The following is a 22,089-nucleotide window of genomic DNA, read 5'->3' on the forward strand; positions in this document are numbered from 1 at the left end:
GCATGTTGCAGACCTTGTGCCTGCCCACAAACCTCGCCAAGTAGCTCGCCATGTAGGCCTCTGTACCCTGGGATACCCCGCCATCTTGCTGCTCATCAGAATCCTTTTGCCAGGGCAGATCCAAGGTATGCTGCCCCCGCCATCTCCCCTGCACAAAGGCGACACTTGTTGTAGCCACTCTAGGTATATGATGTCTCTCTTCTTTGATGTGAGGTGCTGCCCATGTAGCAGCCCATGTAGCAGCCCCCTCTCTTTCTTCTCTTGGGCACATCCTGCCCTAGGTCTCCCTCCCCCATGCTCTCATATGGGGGCTTACATATGGGGAGATGACCTTTCCAACAAATCTACAATAAGCCATATATTCCTCATCAGATCATTTAGGCTGGGTTCGGGGCATCTCCATTGCAGTTAGATGGGGCATTCTAGACTATCAATTATCAATACCGTGTGCGAGATTATGGTTCTTGTATTACAGGGCACACAAGCTACCTTGGTTGGTGTTAGCATTTTCTATGGCATTAGCAGCTCAAGGTGATCAGAGATGTTGGTACGCGCACACATGTAGATGGTTTGAGAGACTGGTTAGATAGTTTGCCATCCTTTTAGTACAGCATTGATGCCCTGTTTGTCCCGTTTCGGGGCATCAAGTTCAACCCACTCATTCGGGAGGATCTCTTATAGTTGTACACATTCAGGACTTGGTTGGGCTTTCTGTGAAGCTCAGTTTCTATCGGGACCTTTGCCTGCACATCTTCAACGAGGGTTTCATTATCCCACCAGGGTACACCTAGATCCACCTACCACACTCACTCAGGATTACTATTGGACAATTTAGTGTGTCATCGCACCGACTCCGAACCAAGAGCAGGCGAGCAAATGGAACCCCTAGAGAGAGTCGTATCTGCACATTATGTGAGCAGCACGAGGTAGCACTTCGTCTTCCATTGCCCAGTCTATCACAAGATCCGTGCCCATTGCCTTTTCAAAGATGGATTCGAGAGCCTCTCCAGACTCCTTTCATACCCAAGTCAGAGATGCTTGGCCGCTTTCATCCACGATGCGGTCCGACATAGAGAGCGTCTCATCAGATCACGGAGACAGGAGCGGGGGGCCTTGCCTGGTCCTAGAGTATGATCACAAAGTTCTTCCAATTAGAGCATGTCGCCCCCCGGTCATAGATAGGAGAGGCATAGACCCCGAGATTGAGGTGCGGCACACTTGTGTCACCAAGCTGTAAATACTCCAAAGTCAAAGTTTTAATTGACCATTTATTTGATCATAATTAAAGAGTCTCTCGTTTATTTACTTATGTTCAAAAGTTATTTCTTTTTGGTCAAAGTATTTACTTTCAGGTGCAGAAAGAGAGTTGACAGTGATAGAGTTTTGAGCTTCTCCTATAGCCACTAAAGACCTCATTGGGAGGCGCGCAGCAGCAGGAGTGAGCTACTCAGCACTAACAATGCTAGTTGATTTGTGGCGACCTTCTAACCTACAACTGCTAGCTGATCTCTGACAACCTTGACTTAATCAAATGCTCACTTACCAGATCTCCTTCCTCCAATTTCAATGTAAACAACCGATTCTAGAGCATATGGATTCATCTAGTGTTGTTTGTGTCATACTCTCTTTCGGTATGGTCCAAGCCAACTCTACAGTGTCGGCCAACTGAATTTGTAGAACTGCTGCATTTGATATTGTGGTAATGATCAAAGATTATACCTCCATGTCCTCCTCCTCCCATTCTTCCACATCATCTGGGTCAGCTTGTGCCACTCCGTACCCAAGCATCCACGAGATCCTTGGGTTTCAAGTCTCTGCCTGTGGCAACCTTCCAAATCTTCCTAGCCACCAGGTAACTCCTTATTTTCACCTTCTAGAACAACCCTCCAGCTTGCCGTTGGCCCCAAAGTTGGGTAGCAGCATTTTTGAAGCCAAAAGATCCTAAAAAAACTAGAATCTAAATTGATAGACAACACACTCTGCTCACCTTTTCCTTTCTTTAAACACACCCTCTGAGTTGACTTGCTGATCCGCTCCTATGGCGCCCTGTGGGTCCTGCTTTATTAATTATACTTGCACGGTCATTGGTAGTTTACATTCCCTGTAGTGTAATGTGTATTTTTGAAACTTTGCTTTGATGTAGGTAGCCTAGGGAGTGGAGCTGTGCTCTTCTTTATTGTATGATAGTTATAATCTTAGTAGTGTGCTGTATGTACCCACTTTTTCAATATTTGGGATGTGTGTGGTTTATTGTTTTTACGTTAGTTTGCTGAACTGAGGATATTAGAATATAATGTGAGCACAATGGATATTCTTTTATTGTTTAAGTTTTACTAACTATGGTTTTGTGTTCAGATAAAAAGGGAGATCAAAATTCTTCAAAACCTTTGTGGAGGTCCTAATGTTATCAAGCTTTTGGATATCGTCCGTGATCAACACTCAAAGACACCCAGTCTCGTGTTTGAGTTTGTGAATAATACCGACTTTAAGGTTCTTTATCCCACTCTTACAGACTACGACATCCGGTACTATGTGTATGAGCTACTAAAGGTTTGTTTCATGTGCTCCTTTGATGCATTCTGTCTTGTTACTTGAGTTTAGCTAACTGCACTCTGTAAGCTATGCTAGATTGCTTGCTAAGTAAATGGCACGTGAAAACTTATGTCTAGTAAGATTCCATTATCCACGTTCATGATGAAGTTGCAAAAGTTAAAGAGGCTCTCGGAACAGAGAGTCTTTCAGGCCACTCTTTTAATGTTCTGAAAGCACAAATAGGGGAGCTCCCATTCAAGGCACCGAGGCATTAAGTAGGGGCTGCAGCTGCTGTAGGAGCTTTAATGAGGGCGAACGCAAGAAAAACTGGCAGGCCTTGCCTGGGCAACAGATCTATGTATTATATCTACTGCATCTGGATAGATGCAGCAAGAGTAAGGGCTCTGAGTTTGAGAGGCAAGAGAAGCTAGCAGTGCAGGGAAGAGCAGCGGATCTATTTACTGCAGCTGGTTTGATAAATGTACACCCAAGTAAATCGGGTGTAACAGGGATTAAGAAAGTATCATGTTAAGCAGGGTCTTAATGATCAGGAACCAAATTAGTGCCTTGTATACGGCTATGCTTTTACACTACTCTTGTCTTCCGTGTAGTGTGCTTTATTCATGACTTCCTTCCAAGTTACTTTATAAGCACTTAGACATAGAGGCAGTTGTTTCAGAAATGGTGCATTTGCTGACAATGGGGGTGTTTGATGAACAGGCCCTTGACTTCAGCCACTCACAAGGAATTATGCACCGGGATGTCAAACCTCATAATGTGATGATTGATCATGAACAACGAAAGTTACGACTCATTGATTGGGGTCTGGCAGAGTTCTACCACCCTAATAGGGATTATAATGTTCGTGTAGCATCAAGGTGGGAATGTGAAGCATGTCCACATCCTTTTGAACGCACCCAGGAACTTGGTTGTGGCAAAACTTTGTGGCACAGGTGGAGGCTGCTATTTCATGGATTGTTCCTACTTTGCTGTGATGCAGGTATTTTAAAGGCCCAGAACTACTTGTAGACTTGCAAGACTATGATTACTCACTGGACATGTGGAGCCTTGGCTGCATGTTTGCAGGAATGGTGAGCTGGAGTCTTGTATTGAAATAGGCCATTTTGGATGCATTTCTATCCTGTAAGCAAGATTACCTTTTTAACATTTATTTTGAAAGATGATATAGCCCTTTTCCTCGCAGATATTTCGAAAGGAGCCCTTTTTTTATGGACATGACAATGCGGATCAATTGGTAAAGATTGCGAAGGTCATTAATCATTTCCATAAGCCTTTTTTAGTCTTTGTTGTCAGTTTTCTGTTGGTGGTTCTGGTTGATGGCATTTTGGTCACTGGTGCACCACGTGCATCATTGGAGCTCGTTGCACCTTCTCCTTCATATGAAAAACAAATGGTCTATTTGATGCACAACCAGAAACACAGTTCCTTGGTTTTAATTTGTGGAACTCCTGCTAATTGTGGGGTCAAGTTTGCAAATCTGTGTGCATTTTAATGTGAATCATTTTCCGTTCTGGTCAGAGAAATTCACTTCCTAAGGTTTGTTGGCAGGTGCTGGGAACAGATGAGCTTAATGCTTATCTCAACAAGTATCATGTCGAATTGGATCCACACCTTGAATCCTTGGTGGGAAGGTGATTAGACATGACTTTATCATAAAGTTTCAACTTTTCATCTCTGTTACCTAGTGCACCATTTTAAAACATTTCTCTGCATTGTGTGAAGATAATCCATATTTTTTGATACAGGCACAGTCGGAAACCATGGTCAAAGTTCATCAGTTCAGATAACCAGCATTTGGTTACACCTGAGGCAAGTTCAGCTTTAGATTTTGCAAAGCTTTTATGTATATAGATGTGTATATCTATCTGGCTGTACATGCTGTTTGCAGGCAATAGATTTTTTGGACAAGCTTTTGCGCTATGACCATCAAGAGAGGCTTACAGCTAGAGAAGCGATGGTGAGTTTCTTTGCTTCAAATCACTTGTTGAAATCTGTTATTTGTTGACATTAACTCATGCAATTTTTGCACACCAATTTGTCTTTGTTTTGGACGAATGGACTGTAAAGAGAACTGGTCAGGAAGAAGATTATTTATTGACTTCTGTCCTCTATTTCATAACCAGGCACACCCCTACTTTTACCCTGTTCGAACAGCAGAGACCAACACTTGTCGCACTTCTTGAGAAGAAAATTAGCAACATCATTTCTACAGTTCATGGTGCATGTGCTCAGTTGCTTAGAGACGGGAAATGGCTAACCTGGTTCATGGGCTGCATAAGAGCAAGCACAGCGGGGGGACTCAGAATATTCTGAAGCTGACTTGTTTGGGTCCTTGTTTTTGGTCAAACATTGATTCAGGTCCCTGCACAATTAGGTGGCTGAAATCACTAATTGTGGCTGAAATCACCAAGTTGGCAGGCTGGACTGTACATGGTCAAGTGACACATTTTGCAGTCACGGATGAAAAAGAAGAGATTGAATCTCTGCTAGGGGAGTCTAAGTTCTCTCGATTCTGTTGTCCTTGAGAATGAAGCTGGCAATCCAAGGAATATTGTGCACGTCAGTTGTGTAGCTGGCAATCCAAGGAAGCTTGCTTGGCTTTTCTTTCACGAGGTAACCTGTTTGTCGTGGTTATGCCTACCTGAGAAAGTACATGTACGACAAGTTTAGTTTCTGACGACAAGCCCAATTGTAGATTTAGGTGGGCTATTTGCCTTGTCAAGCACATGATACTTCCCATGTTAGGTTTTTATCATCACTTTATAGGTGCCGAAGAAGAAAGGGAGTCTGCCTTCCCTTCATTCTAGAGCCGACAGGGGAAGATATCTGTTTGTGTTTGTGTGTGCACGTGCATGTCAATGTGGATATGTCTGCATGATGTGTGTGTAATAATCATTCACAAGTGGCTGTTGATGAAATTGGTGGGGCTGTAGTAGTAGTTAGTAAGTGCTCTGCATGGTTGTGGCTTGTGATGTCATAGATAACTATGATGATGTTATAGTGCAGTTCTCTTTTACATGTTAAAATTTGGATATGATTCAGTGTTTGTGCACACACTAAACTCTGAGGCGAGTATCTTGTGTTTCCAAATTCAGGTATGTGATTGAGTGCATTTGCATGCATGTGAATATGAAGGTATGTTTGCACACTCTGTATGAAAATGATTGTCCATGGTCGGCTATTGATGAGTTTGGTGTGGTTATCATGTGCAACGTCAGGGGTTGTAAACACACTTTCCTTTACAGATGAGTTTAAGCATGTGTTGGTATACATCGGCCTATTGTACTTTAAGTGGAAAGGTGAGTATTTGTTGTAAGCAGTGTTCTTGAAAGTGTTAGAGCTGTCTTTTATGGCTACATTTGATAGAAAAATTCTAATATTGTTATGAAGCTATTAAAACCATAGGGGCTTGAAGATTGTGATATAAAGCAGTGAACATAGCATGACATATGTTCCCGCCGTATTAGCAGACGTGCGAAGTTCACCTTGTGAAATTTTCTTCCATGTTGTGGCGAGCCGATATTCTGTTAAATTCTATCTATCTTAATTGGTGCGTTGCCCCACCAGGTAGTTTGTCTAAGCATCTTTGAATGCTCGTTTGGGAGAGACTAAGAATGGAATTGTTTAGTCTTCACAAGTAGTTGTAGCTCGAGTGGAGAGAATGTGGACTACTTTTTGATTAGCCTTCTCCATTAGTGCTAGCCTTTGTCATGGCTGAGTTTGCTCTTCACCTCCCGATTGCTGACAATACGCAATACAAAGACCTTTTGTATAAATGGATGTTTAAGTATGTGTGGGTGTGTGGATATCTATGTGTGAGAGATTAGTTTCTACTATGGCCTACGCCCAGGCCTACGCCCACCGTTGGGCGCTAATGATGTCGGTGGGAATGTCATGTTAGCTAGACATGTTCTTGTAGTATTAGCGGACATGCAACTTTTACCTCGTGAAGTTTGTTGATGTTGTGGCTTGTTGATATTGCGAAAGATTCTTTCTACCTTAAGTGGTGTGGTGTCCTATCAACTAGTTTGTCTCGATATGATTTAAAGGTGTTCACGGATTTAACTCATAGCTTTGAGTATATCACAATAATATATTAAGCCTACTTCCATGAAGAAATTGCCAACTCCGTGGCTTTAAACTAGGTTAATGAATAAGAATACATATATTAGAGATAAAGATGGATTAGGGATGGGAAAGATTCTTTCTACCTTAAGTGGTGTGGTGTCCTATCAACTAGTTTGTTTATGATATGATTTAAAGAAGGTGTTCACGGATTTAACTCATAGCTTTGACACAATAATATATAAAGCGTACTTCCATGAAGAAATTGCCAACTGCGGGGCTTTAAACTAGGTTGATGAATAATAATATATATATTAGAGATAAAGATGGATTGGGGATAAAGACAAGAATAACAAGAAGATGGTGGCTAGAAAAAGAAAATTAGGACATGAATAGAGAAAGAAGGAGATGTAGGTGAAAAATCCTATGACTAAAAACAATTAAATAGAGATGCAAATGAAGATAGGATTGTTCATTATGTTTCTTTTTCCTACATTTTCCACCAAACCAATCACCATCTTCTTTTGAATGATTTTTGTTTCATAAATGGCCAGTCCTCTTGACCACATCTAAGTTAGACTTTTGAAAATTTTGCATAAATTGGCTAACCGAGCTAAATGCATAGCTGTACGTTGAATAATAGAAGGAAGAAAGTCTATAGAAACTAGCTTGTGGGTGTAAACAAGAGTAGAGAGATGATAGAGATGGATTGGGGATGAGGATAATAGATTGGCAAAGAAGAGACTATAGAGATGGATTAGAGATGAGGAAAATAGTTAGAAAGAGAGAACTTAGACGGATTAGAAATGAGGACAATCGATGTTGATTGGTTTGGAAAAAATGTAAAGAGATCTCGAATAATAGAAGGGAAAAGGTGCAAAGAAGAGGCCCAAAAAAAAAAAAAAAGAGAAGAGTGAGTAGTCTTGCTGAAAGTATGACAATGACCACTCTACAATTATAGTATTATAGGAGAGCCATAGTATGGGAGGGGTCCAAAAGGTCTTTTTAGAAGGGGCATGGCCTCAAATGAGATCCCTCCTACCTTGGGAGGATTTTAAAGACTCTAGTTGTGGGGTGCATTTCGCTACTCTAGTGAAAATGAGGAGAGTTTGGCTAAAAGAATGACAATGAGCACTCTAGAATTATAGTATCATAGTAGACCCACAATATCTAAATGGTCTTTTTGGAGATGCATGGCCTAAAATGAGATCCCTCCTACCTTGACTCCAGTTGTGGAGTGCATTTTGCAAGACTCTAGTTGAGTTAGACTTTATTAGAACCCATCTCCCCTCCTTTATCACAGGATTATCTTGCTAGCTCGTAGATTGCTTTACCAAGTTTTTAGCCACTTGTATAAGGATGATGCAGTGATCATAGCAAAGTTTCTTATGGATTGGGTCATATTCTTGGTTTGGTGTCCTTATAATGGATCAATGCAATCGTTTCCTTAATGACCTCATGAAAGGCATAGTAGAATCACTCTCCATTGTACACTAAGCTGTGAAGCCCTAATCCAAAGGCAAGTAGATAGGTGGAGGGCACCAATCAGGCCCTTAGGACCATTCTTTAGAAGACAGTGGGTCTAGTGCTTGGACCTCGTAGGGACCAGAAACTCAAACGGTGTATGGGCCTATAACCTCATGTATAAAAGGAAACTGGTTTCTCTGCCTACTTCCTAGCACTCTATATTTTTCTTCAAACCCATTTTTATTATTATTATTGTCCTCATATTCTCCAACCCATCTGTGTGTCTGCTATTATCATTATCACCTACGTGGTGTTCTTCATTAATCTACTTTTATAACCATGGTGTTAGTAATTATATGCTTCCTCATTGAATGGTCGATGGTCTTTTATAATATAGTTAAAACTTTAAGCTTTCTATTATGTACTTATTTTCATTAATGATAAGAGAGAAAGAAAGAAATTTTATTAGTCTTCAGAAGACGGATGGATCTATGAGTTTGAAAGAAAACCTGATACAAATCACAGTAAGGGTGGAGCTACTAAAACGAGCATCATCACTCGTACTGAATCCTAAGTCTGATCATACATAATCAAATACATCTGGGTATGACAATGAAAAGAAAAAAGACTGGAGTGGAACGGAATCCTCCGTATGTTATGTCGCCTTGGTTGGTGCAGAGTCGGTGATGGGACGTTGGCATCCGTCAAGGGGTCCCGTGCGTCTCGGTCTCCTGGAGGATACTCGACGCAAGACCAGAGCCACCATGACTCCTGTGGGACGTATCTCGGGTCTAAACAATGATGGGAGGTCACCTAGAGTGATTTGTGTCCCCTCGATGTCTCGTATGTCGTGCTGTGGTCGTCGGGTCGGGGTCTTATCACGTCTGCGGCTAGAGATTGGACGATCAATGTCACTTGATGGGAAGAACTCTGTGAGCCTGCTCTGAGAGGTGTTTGATAGTGTGGCCAAGCCCCGTCGCCTGAGTAAGTACTATTTATGTCGGACCCCCTTGTGAATGAAGATCGCGAGGCATCTCTGATCTGGGTAGGCGAGGAATCTGGAAAGGAGCTCGGAGCCATCTCCGAAGAGACAGTGGTAGCGACCTCGGATCTCGTAGTACACTGGGCACCTGAAAATAAAATGCTCCTCCGACTCAACCTCCTGACAATCGCACAATATGCATATGCGATGCTTCCTAGGGATCCCCTCTACTTTGCCGCTCTCTATGTGGAGGTGGTGTGATGATACATGAAACTGTCCGATGGAGATCCGTAGTGAGTGAGGCATATGAAGCTTAGTGTACCACGGTGGTGTGATGAATCCCTCCTCTGAAATATGAAGACAGTAATCTCTGTGAAAACTCAGCTTCACTGGAAGCTCCCTCGGCTTCAACCAGGTCCTAAAGGTGTCTAGCTGTAGGAGATCCTCTCGAATGACCTGGTTGGTGTCTCCGATTGGGATGGTGGGTGGGAGTACCGGAGGGGCATCTAAACTGTACTGAAAAGGAGGTATCCTATCGATGTGAAACCCTAGTCTCACAAACCATCTGTGAGTCCGTGCATACTAGCATTGCTCGTCTCCCTCTGCTGCCAACCTCATGGAGGAATCGAGAGCCAACCATGGCAACCTCTATCTTCCTGATGTGCAGTCCCCATATGATCTAACCCGGTGTAGATATGTGATGGTCTGAAAGGCTGCATCTAGTTGGAGTGGAGAAGCGCCAAACTCGGCCTGAATGATGTGATGTGGTACAGATGGTTTCCCCTGGATCATCCGTGAGAGCATGAGGATCTGCAGGCGCTCCACCCATGTCCACTCTCTCTGACATGTCAGGTCCCCAACAAGGGCTGCCGTACATACCGACTGCTCGGACCAAGGAGTCGAAGAGAAGGGCCTTGGTCCGAGGGTCCTAAAAGTGGGAGTGGAAGCATTGTCTCTCTAGCTGAGCCACTGAGGCGTATCCCCTACGGCCTGCATCGCTAGTCTCATAGTGAAGATCGGGCCGGAGAAGATGACCCCCAAGTAAGTGTATGAGGATACGATCTCAATCGGTGACCCATCGAAAGTAAATTGCTTTCGTTGCATGTTTGCTCGAGAGGTGTTAAAGATCATGACCTTGGTCTTGCCAAGGTTGACCTCCAAATCATGGGATAAACAAAAAGCCTGCAGTGCATCCAAGTGTCGCTCGAGCCCCTCAGGAGTGGACGACAAGAGTGCCACATCATTTGCATAAAGAAGAATCCTGATGATGATCCCAGCAAGTGAGCAACCGGTCCCTCCGGAAGCCCCCATAAAAGTCTCAAGCTCATCGATGTAGAGGCTAAACAGGGTTGGTGATAAGGGACAACCCTGTTTGACCCCTATGATACTCAAGATCTCATCTGTCTAACCTGCGCCTGTCCGAACTCAGCTTGAGACTCTCTCATAAAGTGCCATGACTGCCTAGATAATCTCTTGATCAAATCTTAGTGTCTGTAGGCATGTGATGAGACGAGCTCGAGGTACTGCTGCATAGATCTTGGACATCACATGCCCAATCATGATAGTCCTGTAGTTACTCGAGTCCATGGGGTCCCCTGCCTTGTGGATGGGGGTGATGGTATTGAGTGTCCAAGTGTGGGGGAAGCCAAGGCAAACAGGGTCATTGATTAGCTTTGTTAGGATCAGGGCTAACGTGTCAATCCCATATGCGATAAACTCAGTGCATAGCCCCTCGTGATCCTAAGCTTGGCCATTGTGCAGTTCAATGTCACGTCCTTGACTCCCCCTCTAGTGAACAACATGCAAGTGGTGGGGTGGGGGGTGTGTGATATCTGGAGTAGGCTGGTGTGGGACATCATAAAGATGGCATGCATACATGTGCCAAACTCTTGTGTTGGTGAGGGGTGATGGAGACCTACGCTCAAGGAATCTCCGCCAAAAATCCTTAGAGTTGCTGCTGTACAAGATGTTCATCAGCTCCTCCTCATTTGGACGAAGAAATGCCTGCTTCTTTCGACGTACGAGATGTCGATACTTGTGTACCGTGTCTGGTGTGTTCGGGAGGTGACATCTAGTTTCAAGTCGGAGTTGTCGGCGATAAGCCTTGCACTCCGCATCATACCAGTTGTTGCAGGGCACAGAACCAAGAGGTGGTGGTCTAGTGGATCATGTGGTGTGGGGAAAAATTTGGAGGGCAGCCTCGTGGAGTGTGCGAGTAATCAGGGCAACACCGTCCTCTATGAGTGGTATGTGATTGATATAGGTTAGGACTCTGTTTAGGTGTCTAAAGTAGGCAGGGGAGAGGCTGTGATCAAAGTGTATGTTGTGGTAGGTGTCGTGCTTCCTATGTGGTGTGGCTAAGCGTGGGGTGGCGATAGTGAAGAATAGGTATGTGTGATCAGCTCCTGGAGGGAGTGGTGCTACGGTGAAGTCGGTGATACATGAGGTGAAGATAGGGGATCCCATGATGTAATCTACTACACTAGTGCCCCCCCTGTGTGGGAAGCAAGTAAAACCATCTGAGGAGGGCCATAGGTCAAGCCCGTTGTAGATGATGAGATCATGCATCCTACCCAAATCAAGGAGCGCGTGTCCATATGGTGTAACAGGCCCGTGTCGGTTCGATGAGATCCTAGTCATACCTGCTCCGTCTAGGTCCATGTCTGGTAGCATGATAGAGTCGTCTCAGAAGTCCAGGAGTGGTGTCTGGCACGTGCTCGTCCTGGCGTTGAAGTCCCCAACAAGGAGAACTTCCCTACGGGCTAAAAGGTCTGGGATATCTTGATGTAAGGGTGCATATGGCGATGTCTCACCCTCCTCTCGTGCCACTCTGGTGAAGTGGGAAGTGTCTGGCGGGAAGTAGCATATTGCTATGAAAAGGTCATGAGTGGCTATACGTCGGATCCGGATCCACATGAATCGAGAGTGTGCGTCCTTCCTCTCAATGGAGATGGCTCTAGTGAGGGAGGACTTGTACAATACTGCAACCCCGCCTGATCCTCGAACTCCTCCTGTATCCCTCGTCTCATCCCTGAAGGCTGACTCCCATGTGTAGCCACCGACTATCGGTAGTGGACGCTCTAGGCTCTGGTGTGTCTCCGTGTAAAAGACTATGTCTTGTCCTGTGTAAGATTCCGAGAAGTCCCTGGGTTTGACCATAAGGTACCATTACAGTTCCAAATGGTGCAGGCTAGGGTCTCGAAAACTTGAGTCTCATAGGCCCCGTCCCCCTAGGGGATATGGGTGGGAGCCTGACGGGTGTTGGTCAACAACCTACCATCTCGGACCACGGCCCATTTTCCCTCCTTGCAGGCAACATCCTGCTGCTAGAGAAGAACTCGTCGCTCCTCAATCTGTAGTGGTGTCAAATCCTCATCCACGAACAGGGTGGGATGCTCTCGTAGAGCGGCTCGTGTCGCTAGTCGAGCATGTGAATCTGTGAAGTGAATGACTAGGGGCTGCTCTCGGTTTGGGGTCTCTCCCAACACACCATGCTCCCTCTATGCCATGGTCGGAGACCCCCATGGTGGTGGTCACAAAGGTGATCGCCTCCTCCATGGGCGTCGTGGTTGTGCTGGTGTTGTCTCGCATGATCCCTGGTATTCGGATGTTAAGGGCCTTCGAAGCCCTCTGCTGCTGCTCCTGTATGGCGGCTGAAACGGTTGCATTTGTGGGCTCCCGTTTCGCCACGTCCACCCACCTAGTCGTCTCTGTTATAGCCGATTATATCGTGGCTATCTATGCCTCCATTTCTGTGACTGGGGTCCCTCCAGGCACTGCTCTCAGGGTTTCGAGCTCCTCTCAAAGCTGTGTGATGTCATGTTTGAGCCCCTGGATAAGGGTGTCCTGCTTGTGTATAATGCGGGCCTACTCTTGGGTGTATCGGGCCTGCTCCTAAGTGTAATGTGTTAGCTCTGCTTGACAGGCCCGGATGCTATGTATCCCAGCCAATAGGGAGTCCCAAGCATCTGGTGGAGGCCTAAGATATCCTGGTCCAGGTGGAAATTGGGTCTCGAGAGGGGTTGGAATGGTGGACTGCTGAGGTTGTACTGAGGGTGGGGACAACGTGATCTGGGCAGGGGAGTGGTATGTAGGAGTAGCGAGGCCGGACGAGGTGATGAAGGGTGGTTGATTGAGAGGTAGAGGTGATACGAGGGAAAAGTACTGTGGAGCCGTGGCCGGTTGGGTTAGTGGTGGGGCTACTAGGGAGGATACCTGTGATGATGATGCAAGAGAGGGGGAGGAGAGAGGTGGCGTAGATGCTGAGGCAGATGATGGTGGTGAAATAGTGGTGGTAACCATAGAGGTTGAGGATGTGGTGAGCGGCATGGGGGCCACTTTCTTTTGGGCCGCGGTGCTGTCCACTATCAAACCGCTCCGGTTGCTGCGTTTGTTGAAGTCCTCCAGGCTGAGTTGCTTTTGTGTTTTCCCCTTGTCACCGTTCCCCTTCCCCATCTCCTCACGTATGTAGATTTGGACCGAAGGGTCTCCCATCTAGTCCCTGGTCCTCATCCCCCTTTGATTTTCATTATGGGGGAAGCAGTAGTGGGCAAAGGAGGGGTTGCAGGAGGGCGAAGCTGCAGGCAGATGGGGCAAAATAGGAGCAGCTTGGGAGGGGCAGCGAGAGAGGGGAGCGGGTGCAAGGTGGAGAGGCAGAGCGAGAGGGCGGAGAGGCTAGCGGGAGGGAGCGGAGAGGCTAGCGGGCAGGGCGGAGAGGCTGGCGAGGGGACGGAGAGGGAGCGGAGGGGCTAGTGGGAGAGGGCGGAGGGGTAGGGCGGAGAGGCTAGCTAGAGGGTTGGAGAGGGGGCGGGTAGGGCGGAGAGGCCTAGTGAGGGAGCGGAGGGGAGTTGGTGCAGGGCGGAGAGGCAAGCAGGCAGGGTGGAGAGCAGGTAGGGGGGAGCTGCGGGGGTGGGGAGGAGCTGCATGGGGTGGATGAGCTGTGAGAGGCAAGGAGCTAGGAGGGCGGAGCAGCCTAACATGTGGCAATTTGCAGATCAAGGTGAGCTGGGAGGGGGTGGTAGCAGAGTTTCTCATGAGTATATGCTGGTATTTTTAGGGGTATTTTTCTTGGTAAGGATTGAGATCGCATCTGAGCCAACGAACTACCTTGGAGGGGATATGGTTGCCCAAGAAGCACTTCAACGTTTTGAGCCATTCGGGCTACCACAAGCCCTTGGGTAACATCTTTATCTTCACCAGCCATCAACCTTTCTTCGACCAATACATGTATGAATCCTTGCGAAAAGTTGTACAAGGTCCTAAGCCCATAGTGGAAGTTGCTGAGTAGTGGAAGTCTCATTGGAATTCATCACATCCAAGTGGATGATGTTTGAACTCGAATAGTTTACCTCCAGTTCCTTGGTAGAGGTCTATCCTCTTTTCTACAAATCATACCCAAGATGACTTCAATTCTAAAATCTTGGCAAAATGGAAAAGGAGGTGGGAAGAAGTAGCATTCCAAAACTAGAAACAGAGGATTAACACAAGCAACTAGCTCAATGCTATGATGTTTATAGCTGCAAACTAGCGAAATGTATACATAATCACTATTGCACCGATATATGCAGAAAGCTTTTCCCATTTTTACCGGTAGGAGAGACTCACGTCAAAGGAACTCACGTGGGATGTACGATTTGGACCTGATGACGCTCACAAGTCTACAATACTTGCAAATAATTACGAGATGTAGGAGCTTGCAATCGATTTGGGGTGGGGGTGGGAATCCATGAAAGCCACAAATGAGTGAATGGCTCTCCTTGCGATGGCTTGTGGGATACAATTTGTCAGTGCAAGATTTGCAAGCAGTTCTAGACGTCATCGTCTACAACATCTCGCCATTAGCAGGTGTCAGTTCTTCAAGATTCTGCGCCTTACAACACACAAATCTAGAGACGCTATCCGTTGCTGGAGTAGGGAATCGGCGACTGATGCCGATTTTTGATCGTCGATGGATGGGGGAGGCGGGCATGAGTTGAGACATGTGGCAATTTTTGATTGGGGGATTCGGTGGCGATTGGGCGATTGGGGTTGTCGCGCGACGTTTGTTGTGTCTGGAGCTTTGTTCTGCGTAGCACCATTAGATCCTGCTTGGATCTAACGGCTTAAAAGCGATGGGATTCGAAGGGGCTACGTTCATCCAAGGGTGGAGATGGGGTGCTGCTCGCGAGCCGTTGATCTGCTCATTCTTACCTTTGATAGCCGGTCATGTACATAATGGAGCTGGTGAAGATGTGAAGCACACATTCCCATTATTCCAAAACTTTAATCCAATGGTTGGGATCGTGATTCGCTGACCCTAGCCATTGATGGTTGCAAGCTGTTCATAATCTCAACTCGCTTACCAACCTACAATACTTGGAGGATGTTCTTGCTCAGCGCTTGGAATGCCACATTCTGAGGGGGCATTGGCATTGTGTGGGAATTGCCTTGCTACTAGGTTGCAACCTACCTTGACAATGTTAGAGTGATGGGATCTCTCCAATAGGTCATCAATGAGATGGGACCTCCTACAACCATTTCGAGTAGTTAGTGAGCCAATTGGATCTTTGTAGACTTTCAAAGATGCAAAAAAATCAAGCAATGTTCTTAGAGGGCCTACCTGCTCTCATGCTAAAGCTGGAACTCTACCAAGGAGATGCTAAGCCAGCATTGTTAAAAGCATGTCGCCAACATTGTGACAAGCACATCCCCATGAAAGCTTTGTGATTCTAGTTTGTTAGTAATGAGGACCTGACAAGGTTGTTGTAGTTTGTTTAAGCCAATCAGAAAGAAGCTCGAAGTCTGTGCACCAATCGTAGGGCTTGGGCAGTGGAATGTTGGGCTAGAATTGGCAAAATCCACAAAGCCAGGCCAGAGGTGCAATGCTAGAGAAAATGTTGGTTGTAGCATTTTGGAGCCATGGGGATGCAAATCCTCCATGCCAGTGGGGATGGAATAGCCCCACTAGCATGCACGGGGAGGCCCTCTTAGGCAACGCCAAAATGCTCCACCAACAAGGAGTTTTTTTTGTCTCCAATGGGATTGTCACATTGTGTGGGAAACAATAGGTGCTAGCAAAATCTGGCATTTTTGCTACATGGGTGTTGAGTGGGAAATCCCTCTTATCTATTCGCAAAAAAAAAAAAGATAGCAAACTATTCTCGAGGTCCTTATGGTGCTCACCAATCGACAACATTTATCTCTTTGCAAAAAATTACCTCATGGCCTCTGTTTCCACCTCACACACCTACAAACTCAAAAAATGATTGCAAGCTATTCTCGAGGTCCTTATGGTGCTCACCAATCGACAACATTTATCTCTTTGCAAAAAATTACCTCATGGCCTCTGTTTCCACCTCACACACCTACAAACTCAAAAAATTATCCAACCTTGACTATTGTATCTCAACATTCAAGATGGAGATGTTTCTTACCAAGATTGAGATGTAGGATGTTGTAACAATTGCATGCCCTAGGTCACTACCTCCTCCTACCGGTGGCTATTCTAGCATCCACACTTGCAATGAATCTAGCTCCCTCAAACTCGACTACTTTCCCGATTGACGGTTATAATGCTTGGTTGCTTGCATGTTCTGATAGAATCTTGAACTATGGTGATCTTTAGATCCAACTTGTTCACATGTTGAACACACCTAAGGCAATTTGGGATAGCCTTAAGGCGACCTACAACCACATTGATGTAGCCACTCAGATTAATGCCCAACATTGCCTCCTTTTACTTCAACTCAAAGAAGGTGACTCCATACTTGACTTCATTGATCAATGGCAAGGTTTACTCTATGAGACCATCAACACTGGCCTCAAAGTCCGTAATCTACAAGAGGTAACTACTCTTCATTCTAGCTTACCCTCCTCTTGGTGCTCATTTGCGAACACACAGAGGAATCTCACCAGATTAACTCTCGCTACCTTACTGGTTGAATCCTCTAAGAAGGCATGATGCTCGACGTAATTCCTCATCAACCACCACTCATCGAAACCCCCAAGAATTCGAGATCTTTTTGTGGGGTGGAAGATGGGGTCATGGAAATTGACAAGTCGATTTCTTTTCTCTCAACCTACAATCCATCGCCTCTCTCATAATCAACATACTCGGTCACTAGAGGAGCTATGCAACTCGAGAATCATAGGTCTAATAGAAATCCTACGGTTTACTTGGGCATGTCATTGAGGCTATTGGAATTTCACACACACACACATACACACACACACACACACACAAATTGATTAGTAAATGTATCTCACACACACAGATACTTGTTTCTTTACACACATACACACACACACACACACACATCCCCTTCAGGATGCTTGTGATCTTGGAGTTATCGACATTGGGGTAATCCATACAAACATTACTAGCTTTGACCTCGTGTCATTGAGAAGACTACATCGAAAAGGTTTGGATAACAACTTGGAGCTTAGGATTCTTTCTATTTGTTAAGCTTATGTGTCGAAAGCACCATGCCTCACCTTCACCCTACTTTAGTTGATGAATTTGGAGGTATGGGCTCTTGAAGTTTTGGGTACTTTTGGGTCTTTATACCCTTCCATTATTGACATTCATAGAGTGTACTAAACACCCATTGAACCAAAATGGGTAAATGTGAAAACGCATTGGACAATGAAAAGACACACACACACCCCCACACCCATCCCCTGGGGTTTGGTGACCTTTCTTGTTAAAGGAGAAGGACTGATATGTAATGGCATTGGAGAGTACACCTCCTCCTACAGTTTGGTTGGGAAAAAGTTGGTACTTGGGGGTGGAGAAGAAGTACAACGTGCCCATTTCTTTTCCCCCTTCTCTTGGCTTGGCCCATTCTTCACACTGCATTAACTGTAGTCGAGTAGGAGCTGAGAAACTTTTAAACAAGTGGAGGAGCTGGAGTGAGCCTGGCACTACAACATAGCTTGGACTTAGCTCAAGAGGAGGGCAACAAGCTCGACGACCAGGAGGGCAACACACTTGGAGAAGTTCTGGCTGCTGATCGAACGAATGGATCCAGGAAGGTCCCCATGTTTGCTGAGCTTTACCAGGTAACGTGAGATTTGCTCTACTTTGTAGTCTCTACTTCGCATGGACAGCTATGCATTTCTCCCTTTAAAGTGCTCTACTTCAAAGGCATCGACTAAGTGCTCTTCGAAGGGAGATGAGATACTCCCTATATCTAGTTAATGTTCGACCGAGCTCGACGCTCCTCTGCACGACACTTGAACATGTAGAGAGCCCGGGTAGCCCAGGCACTACAATGCTAGAATAATCGGAGTATGAGAGCAGGAGCTAGCGAGATCATAAGCTGTGGCTACATTAGCCGTTAAATACCAGGATGCCGTGGAACTTCCTGGAATAAACTCGGTATTCTCGGTCTTACAGTTTGTCTTCTTGAGAAGAGCTGGTTATCTAGAGCCCGTAACGATATCTGTCGATGGATTGTAGCCTTTGTGAACTCGGTTTGCTGGGATTTGCTGTGGTGCAGCTCACTAGACATAAGAGCTACCAGTCTGTGCGACCCCAGAAAGCTGTAGGTGCCTTCTACATTCGCACTGACTACTGTGTTTGTACTTACTTCGTTGTCACGGTTTCATACTCCTTGATACTTTGTTGTTGCTTGGTACTTGCTGCCCACCAGCGAGAAGTATTATAGTGTTGGCAATCTTTTCCGTTAGAGAGTTGTGTCGTTGATGGCCCTTAGACTAGTCGTTGGCGCAGCCAGGAAGCTCACAAATGCCCTGATCCAATACATGATACATGGAGCACAAACACTGGCCGGCAGTCATCACGTAGCCAAGCGATGGCTTGTCCCTTTGAAAGATTTCTTTGTTGAATGATATAACTCTCTGTGCGCATATAACTCTCTGTGCGAATGCATATTTCCAACGGCACGACGGCCCTTTGAGAGGTATTTCATGCATGCTTTTCGACTGGGATTGAGGTACACCTAGATTGATGTGTCTGCTTGGCTGCCACTAGAGATGTGTCTGGTGCTTGGGAGCCCATATATACGAACGAGAAAGAAACAAGAGGCAGCGATGAGTTTGCTAGGTTTGAGCACTATTTGCTTGGGGCCAGTTCTTGGCTTTCGCGAGCTGATCTTTATCAGATTATGGCCAGTTCTTGGCTTTCTCACTACCAAAAGCCATTGCGACTGAGTACGCAGGCCGTTCAATTGGGCTTGTGAGTCGAAAAAATTGAAGGTGCTACTACACTAGTATGGCCAAGAAAAGTTGAAGGAGTAGAAAAACTTGGAGGAAAAGAACGTTGAGTAGTTGATCGGCTTGGACTAAAGATCTATTCACGTGTTGAATTCATGGACCCGGTTCTGTCCTTAGAAGATAGATACCACGAGATATAAGTAGATAAAATGATATGGGGATGCAGATACATTTGATTCGTAGGTGCTATGCTATGCTCATCTAGTCTCGTTTCTATTATGGGTAATCAAAGCTATGGTTAGATTTGTTATGCGTTTCTCGTATGAGTAATTAAAGCTATATTTTGCTCTTATTTTGCATGATTGGATGCTAACAGATAGAAATACGACTAGAGATATTTTTTAGCAAGGAAGGATTTTTTAAAAGTCGAGAGCTATCCTTAAGTACTTCAAGGGACACTCCATGAGTATGATATGGAGGGAGCTCCTTAATCTATTAGAGATGGGGATATTTCCTTTACATGTGAATATGCAAATGAGGCTAGTCCCTTCAGCATTTTCTTTGGCAGATAGGGAGAGTAATAGCTTATGATATAAGAGACTTATGTTATAGAAGTCAGAGTTCATGTCATGACCATATTATACTTTTGTTTGCTTTGGATACTTGGACTTACTGGTCAGGGAAGCCACTTCCCATTAGTGAACTACTTTACAACCTTCTATGGTACCTTTGGGGAGGTACTTTACAACCTTCTATGGTACTGTAAACGAGCATGCGAGTTAATTTACAGATTGTGGAGCTTAGGATGAAGTTTAAAGTTGTCCTTTACTTTGAATTTTACTAGGACATTACTCTATTGTTCATGATAAAAGAAAAAGAAAATGAGGGAATTTCCTAGAGAATAGTTTTTAAATTAAAGAAAATGAGTCCATGGGTAATATTTTACCATTAGGATGGTCTTCGTGTACACTTTACACTTTATACTTGGATATTTTACACTTTACACTTTATGTTTTGATAAATGGAAAAGGCCATCATATTTCATAGTTATTTCCATACCTTATTTGTCTAGCCTATTCCAAGTACATACCTTTTACATACGTCTATTAAATTTTTACTCTTTGTTCATGACTTATTTAGGTATGTCAATCTTTTTGTGCATCCACATATTTGGAGTGTTATGGAAGAATGAAAAATGCCGAGATTCATTGATGTTGATCTAGATAACTTTAGGATCATGGGATTTTACTCTGATTTGGGATTTTATGTGAGTCCATTGAACACTTTTTACCTTATGGGATTTCCATGGGGATTTTATCTATAGAGGTCATGTATATAGCATGATTTGATGTGTGAAATGATGAATAGGCCATTTAGCATGGAGTTTGTTCTTCAATTTTGACATTCTCAAGGACCTTATCGCACTTTGATGTGTGCATAAATTTAATTGTGATACTGATAATTAAAAAATGCCAATAGGAGATCAAAGAAAGGTATAAGTATATTGATGTTATATTTGGATTTGCTGACCTTAGGAATTCCCTTGGACTTGGTTGGAACACCCAAATTTATGGTTTAGTTAAGATTCCCATTTATTACTTGGATTTCACTAACATTTTATATGCATTTCTTCATATCTTTAATTGCCCACCTCTGATTACTATTGAATAGTAAAATGCCAAGATTTGATTATGCTAATCTAGATGGAGTGACACGGATAACAACTGTGTGCCAGCATTGAAGCCTGTAGTCCCACAATTCATAGTGTGCATGTTCTAACGTGCTATGTTTGTGGATGGATGCAGGTGAGTCGGCATACCTCTCCATCAGATTTGCATTGAAAATTTTGAGGCATGAAGATGGTGTTGGCAACTTTGAAGCATACTCTACAACAGATTATCTCCAAGTACTATTAAATAAGATTGAACATTCTATTGGAGACTAGCCATAAATATTGTTGTACTTTTTGCAATGTTCTGACATGAATGTGAGTATAAAAATTCACTTTCACTTTGTTACTTTGTCAGATGGAATGGTATGATATGAATTATTCTCACTTAGGCAGTATTAAGAGATTGGTTAATAATGGATTACTCTCATTAAGTGTTTGAAAAGGGCAATAGCGGATTTTGCAATAGCGAATTTTGCAATTGATTTATTTTGACATTGGAAACTGGTCCAGTAGTATAGTAGAATAGTTGTTTGATAGGAAAAACACACACATGAATACTTTCCTAACTATGAATTATTCTTTTTTGTACCTCGTGAAATCTTTCCTTTACACTTTCTTTTTAACCACCCCACATACCAAGCCCACTAATCATCCCATACCTCCTCTAATCCCTTCTTAACCCATGCACTCATTCACTCCTTACTCCACTTGTGACTTAAACTTCACTTGTGGCTAAATTGTTTTTTTAATTATCTAAGAATCCATATGGTTGTCTATATTCCTAGGTAAAGCTCATGGCAGGTAAGTGGACCCTGACCTCGAAATCTGGACTTTGCGTGAGGATTCGACATCTTTTTTCAATATTATATTTGTTAAACTCAATATTATTAAAAATTCTTAACCTTGATCAAAATTTTTGCAAATGCTAGTTGCATTTTTCAACTTAGATGCCTCAAACATTTTTTCCTTATATGTTTCTCTTTTTTAACTTTGTATCCAATTGATGGAATTAATTGTATGGCTCAATTATTGATGGGACTTTTTAATCTACACACACACACACACACATACAAAGATGAGAAACTGGCTCTCTAGTGCACAATTGGAGAGACTTGTTTTTTGTTATTGCAATTTGTGGTTGCTAGAGTAGAAGGGGAATCTCATCGAGCTACAACAAGTCAATCCAGATAGAATA

The 22,089-nt window shown here is 44.2% G+C and overlaps 1 protein-coding gene across 1 annotated transcript in view; it reads left to right on the forward strand.

Annotated features, from left to right (window-relative positions):
* The window catches only part of LOC147879718 (casein kinase II subunit alpha-2-like), a 39,417-nt gene extending 33,860 nt beyond the window's left edge, over positions 1 to 5,557 (forward strand). The window contains exons 3-10 of the mRNA XM_087371461.1: positions 2,356 to 2,550; positions 3,253 to 3,410; positions 3,533 to 3,623; positions 3,737 to 3,802; positions 4,102 to 4,184; positions 4,299 to 4,362; positions 4,442 to 4,510; positions 4,677 to 5,557. Of these exons, the coding sequence (XP_087227587.1) occupies positions 2,356 to 2,550; positions 3,253 to 3,410; positions 3,533 to 3,623; positions 3,737 to 3,802; positions 4,102 to 4,184; positions 4,299 to 4,362; positions 4,442 to 4,510; positions 4,677 to 4,736 (786 nt within the window). The 3' untranslated portion in view covers positions 4,737 to 5,557. The remainder of the gene's footprint in view (positions 1 to 2,355; positions 2,551 to 3,252; positions 3,411 to 3,532; positions 3,624 to 3,736; positions 3,803 to 4,101; positions 4,185 to 4,298; positions 4,363 to 4,441; positions 4,511 to 4,676) is intronic.
* The last annotated feature ends 16,532 nt before the right edge of the window (positions 5,558 to 22,089 follow it).

Source organism: Dipteris shenzhenensis, chromosome 33 (genome assembly GCF_047967505.1).
Source record: "Dipteris shenzhenensis isolate YYH24624 ecotype China chromosome 33, Dip_SZ_1.0, whole genome shotgun sequence".
NCBI classification, from domain to species: domain Eukaryota; kingdom Viridiplantae; phylum Streptophyta; class Polypodiopsida; order Gleicheniales; family Dipteridaceae; genus Dipteris; species Dipteris shenzhenensis.